Consider the following 5,270-nt stretch of genomic DNA (forward strand, 5'->3'; position numbering starts at 1 on the left):
GATCCACGAGCTTTGATATACTCGGGGGTGTCCTTCTGGAGAATCGTATGGCGAAGATCTCAGCACTTTCTGATATGGGACCGATCAGTACCCGGACCGTCGGTCTCAAGACACATGTCCATGCACGGCCCACGGCCCACCACAGGGCTAAACGCGGCTTTTACCTTGCAGAAATAAAGGAAGGAGGGAGCTATGGTCTTGTGGGCCACCGTTTTTCGTGTTTGATTACGAGGGGTGTTGGGTGAACGGTTAGGTTGGTAACCAGCCCCTTTTGTTTTTTAGCCATCACCAAAGTTCCGAGCATCATTTTCCAGCTTCTCTCTTTTATATAACAAAAAGAGGAGACCCAAGGGGTTTGGCGTAGTGGGATGGGGCCTAGATCGCAGGCAGTCTAGGTTCAAATCTCATGGGCGTCACCTCCTGCCTAACTCGAAGCTTGGCAACTCCCTCCCCTGGGTCAGGGGGTAAGCTTTCAGAGTTTTACGCCGACATGGACAGAGACTGTAAGTACGGCAAGCTGAGCCAGCTGCACCTGGGGCGGTTTATTCAAATAAAAATAAAGGAGGAAATTGAAGATGGAGAAGAAAAGCACACCTAATTCCCTTTGTACTAAACTACTCATTTCACCTTCCTTTGAATAGCTCTGACGTTAGATTCATGTAATTGAATTTAACGGGGGGCTCATACTTAGGGATGGCAGTGGACCGGGGGGAAAGTGGAGCCCCGCCTTTGTGAGCATAAGTCTAGTCAATTTAGACTTCAAGGTGCCGTTAGAATTAGAATTAAGGGTGTCAATGGGTTGGGTTTGACCCAGACTCGACTCGTACCAGGGTCAAGATTTGGTAATAAATGAGAAGGTCTGATTAAAATCCGAGCTGAAGTCAAAGGGTCCGATTAATATATGAAGTCAGGTATGATTTATGAAATTACATATCAGACCCGGGCCCTACCCAAGTTCCCACTCAGATCCACAAAATTTCAATGTAAAAAAGATAAAAAGTATTATTTTACAAGGTCAGGTTCATGTAATCCTTATAATATTCGGGTATGGTTTCTCTTATGATTGGTCCGATTGAACCTGGATTCAGACCTGATACCATCATCTCAAATATCTGTCCTGGGTCTGGTTTCACCTGAGACCGAACCAAACCCAACCCGTTAACACCCCCTAGTGAAGATTTTTTTTTTTATTATTTGTGATCGTCTAAATGTAAAACATTACTTTTTGTCAGTGATTATTTCTATGAGATTGTGTAATAGCTTTGCCTTTCTTTTTTTTCTTCTTAACCATGCCTTTCATTGTCAATCGTATATTTGTAGGCCTTCTATTGGTAAAACCTTAGAGGTCTCTCTCTCTCTTTTATGAGGAACGGGAAAACCACCCTCGGGATCAGCTGACCATGCTTGTCGTACTTATTGGTAAACCTGTGGCTCCCTTGTTGCCTATAAGAGTCCCTCAAGAAATACATTTGGGGGGGCAAGATATATAATTAGACTTTCTTGGCATAAATACACAGTTTGGTGAAGTTCCACAGTCTCTCTCTCATTTGAATATTATTTGTAATTTAATAAATAGTTTTAAATAATATGAAAAATGTATGACTTAAGGCCCGACCTATGGGCGAGCGCTCCAAACTATTCTAGTGCGTGCACCTAGAAGTATGTATGATGGTGGAGATTAAGGCACATTTCCTATTTTAATATGAATATCAATGCCCCCATATAGTTGAAAAAGGATACGGGTCCATCGGTGCCCTGTCTTACCCGCTGTAAGCTAGTTAAAAAGCAGCTGCTACCGAAAAAGCGAGCTTTCGTAATTAAAGAGGTGTCCGGAGGGTCCGAAAAGTTCCGGGTCAGAATCCGAACCGTAAGATTCGCTTAGTGTGGTGGGGGGACGGAGCCAACGTGGCGATCTTCGGAGTTTGGGGGAGTTTGGGAAAAAGGGAGGGAAGACGTAAACGCCGAAGGACATGTTTGAGAAGGTGAAGGGAACGTGTCGGTGAAACCCGCCACATCACCGGATGACCTCGGAAAGATGTACGAGGCGGGGCCTCTGCCTGGTCGACAACGAGGCCTACCGCTAGGGTTGACCCATGCCAGCTGTGAAATCAACCAGCTATCGCCGGTGGATGCCATTTGCTGCCTGCTTTCGTGCATTGAATTACTCCCCTACTTGGGACTCTTTACGTCTCTCTCTCTCTCTCTCTCTCTGGTTTCTCCGAGAGGAAATTCCATCGGGAAACGGCCAGAATGAAGCCAGATCGTAGGACTTCCGGCACCGGAGAGAAATTCTGGCGATACCACTAAGGTGGCAGGTCTTTTCTTCGCTCGTTCTGTTTGTTGATCTTCCTCTTTTCCGCTTTTGGACTTGAATCTCTCTCTCTCTCTCTCTCTCTCTCTCTCTCTCTCTCTCTCTGATCATGCCTGTGTTGAGAGGGTTCGACTCCTCATCGGGAGTCTCCGGCAATGATTCCGGTGTGTACACCGGAATCTCGGGGTCTCTCGCGAGCACCAACAGCGGAGGGGGTGCCGCGAGGGTCCAGTACCGTCCCCAACTTGGCGGGATCCTCCTAGACCCGTCTTCTCTCCTTTCGAAGCGCCCCTTGCCGGACTTCGACCACCCGCTCGCGAGGAAGCAGCAGCGGAGCAACCACGCGCCCTGGATTTCCGGCTACTCGTTCCCTACCCCTGATCGGCCGAGCTCGTCTCCGGCATATCAGTCCTCTAGAGGGGTTTGCGATGATAGCATCAAGAGTCGGCTTCAGGAATTGGAGAGGGCGTTGCTGGACGACGACGACGACCGCGACGATGGGGGTCTGGAGTCGGAGATCATCGACGGCAGCAACGAATGGAACGAGACGATGCAGAGCCTCATCTCGTCCGGCTCATCATCCTCGTCGCCGCCCCTGGCCTTCTCGCCGTCGCCGCCCTCGGCGTGCTCGTCTACCTCGCCGACCGACCCGAAACAGCTCATCCTGGACTCCCTGGTGGCGCTCTCCGAGGGGAGGACGGAAAATGCCGTCGCCGGGTTAGCCCGCGCCCTGCAGCTCTGCAGGCCCCAGAGCGGCGATCCGGAGCAGCGCCTCCTCGCCCACATAACTAAGGCGATCGCGACGTGTCCGAACCCGCCGATGATCCGGCCTCCGGGCCCGGCCGAGCTCTCGTCGCTGGACCACCTCCTCGCCAGCCAGATGCTCTTCGAGGCCTCCCCCTGCTTCAAACTCGGCTTCATGGCCGCCAATCTCGCCATCCTCGACGCCGTCCGCGACAGAAGCAAGGTTCACATAATCGACTTTGATATCGGGCAGGGGAACCAGTACACCGCCCTCATCCACGCCCTCGCCGAGCGGCAATCCGGCCGGACGGCTTCGCTAAGGATCACGGCCGTCGTCGTGGACGCCGTCCCGAACTCCACCGCCTCTGCGGGGCTGAGGCTGGTGGGGGAGCGACTGGAGAAGCTGGCGGAGCGGGTCGGGGTGAGGTGCTCGTTTCACGTCGTTTGTGGGTGGCGGATCGGGGAATTGAATCGAGCCAGGCTCGGTTGCAGCGACGGAAGTAAAGGGGAGGAGGAAGCGGTGGCGGTTAATTTCGCGTACCGGCTGTACCGGGTGGCAGACGAGAGCGTCTCGACGGAGAATCCGAGGGACGAGATGCTCCGTCTGGCGAGGGGCTTGAGGCCGGTGGTGGTGGCTGTGGTGGAGCAAGTGATGAACGGGAACACGGCCCCATTGGTGGCTCGGTTTGGCGAGGTGGTCGGGTACTACAGGGCGTTGGTGGAGTCTCTCGACGCCACCATGTGCGGTGGTGGTGGCGGTGGTGGAAAGGAGGCGGAGGAGAGGGGGAGGGTGGAGGAGAGCTTGGGGAGGAGGGCGGCCAACGCGGTGGCGTGCGAAGGGTGGGAGAGGGTGGAGCGGTGCGAGGTGGGGGGCAAGTGGAGGGCTCGGCTGGACATGGCTGGGTTCAAGCCCAGGCCGCTCGGTCTCCACATCCATGCCACCCTCTTGTCCAAGCTCAGGTCGTACCGGAAGCCGGGCTTCACGCTCAAGGAAGAGGAGGCCGGTGGGCTCTGCTTCGGTTGGCACGACCGGGTCCTCACCTACGCCTCCGCGTGGCACTAGTCTCTCTCTCTCTCTCTCTCCTCCCTTTCTTTTAATATATAATTGTTAATTGTTGTTGCAATTGTTGCTAGTATATTATATGAGTACGAGAAGATGAAAGGAAGATAATTTTAAAATGGTGGTGATGAATCATGAATGGTTGCACCAATCATCTTTGTTGTTGTGATGCCTCTTGTTATTGTTTTGTTTATTTGTTTGTATCATTCTTGTTACTTGTATGAGAGAGAGAGAGAGAGGACGGGTGGGGGAAAAGGAGGGATAAGATCCGGATAGGATTGAAGAGGGGGGCAGGGGAAAGAGGGTTCCTTCTCTTTGTGGTGGAGTGAAAGTCGATTCTTGCCTTTTTGCTTTCATCATAAAAATATCGTTTACCGTCTGCTGGTTTTAAAACTCGTCGTCATCAATTCTATTAGCATTTATTGTTACTGTTGATGCTGCCCCTAGTTTTACTGGAGGGGGGAAAATGATGAAGGGTAAAAAGTTAATTGATTTTATTAATGGCAAATTTTTGATGAAGCCGTATATTTTGGCGTTAGATTTAGTGCTTCATTGGATACCGTGTGAATGAAATACCTGCTTTATTAAGTTATACGGCTCGCTTTTCTTTCATGTTCATTTTTCATTCTTGGAGGTGCGCTGTGTGTTGCTCGTATCACGTGAACGAAATAATTTAAGATACTGAAAATATTGGATCACGGAAAGGTTTAACTGACATGCTATTAATTTTGTTGTGGCTAAAAGCTCAGGTGGCCCTTGAACATCACTTGCGTTCGGCATGAACTTTTTGTGAGGAAACTAGGGCTATATATATATATATGATGTTGTTTTGACGACGAGGATCCCTTGCCGAAAGCCCCGGGTAAGGCCCTGCCTTACGTGGTCCACCACCTCCTAAAGCTATGAAGACACCGTGGCTAGAAGGGTTCCTCACAACCACCTTTGGCCATGCGGGCAACCTCGGTACATGTATGAGGTGTTGTTGATGCACTTTGCCCACAAGGACTTGTGAATATCACAAGTTCGAAACTCACTGGTGGTGTCCCTTGCCATGGGCGCAGATCAGGTCATGCTGAACATGAGCCTTTTTTGCTCATGCGGACATCGTGGCCGTCTGTTTGCATTTTGGATGAATGCCACTTGTTTTTGTTGACT

At 51.0% G+C, this 5,270-nt stretch overlaps 1 protein-coding gene across 1 annotated transcript; it reads left to right on the forward strand.

Annotated features, from left to right (window-relative positions):
• Nucleotides 1–2,420: 2,420 nt before the first annotated feature.
• Nucleotides 2,421–4,118, forward strand: LOC149832949 (scarecrow-like protein 8). The gene has a single exon (XM_090013343.1). It carries the CDS (start codon nt 2,421–2,423, stop codon nt 4,116–4,118), a length of 1,698 nt encoding a protein of 565 aa, XP_089869469.1.
• Nucleotides 4,119–5,270: the final 1,152 nt, after the last annotated feature.

The sequence above is a fragment of the Nuphar pumila genome, chromosome 7 (assembly GCF_984573655.1).
Source record: "Nuphar pumila chromosome 7, dmNupPumi1.hap1.1, whole genome shotgun sequence".
Classification (NCBI taxonomy): domain Eukaryota; kingdom Viridiplantae; phylum Streptophyta; class Magnoliopsida; order Nymphaeales; family Nymphaeaceae; genus Nuphar; species Nuphar pumila.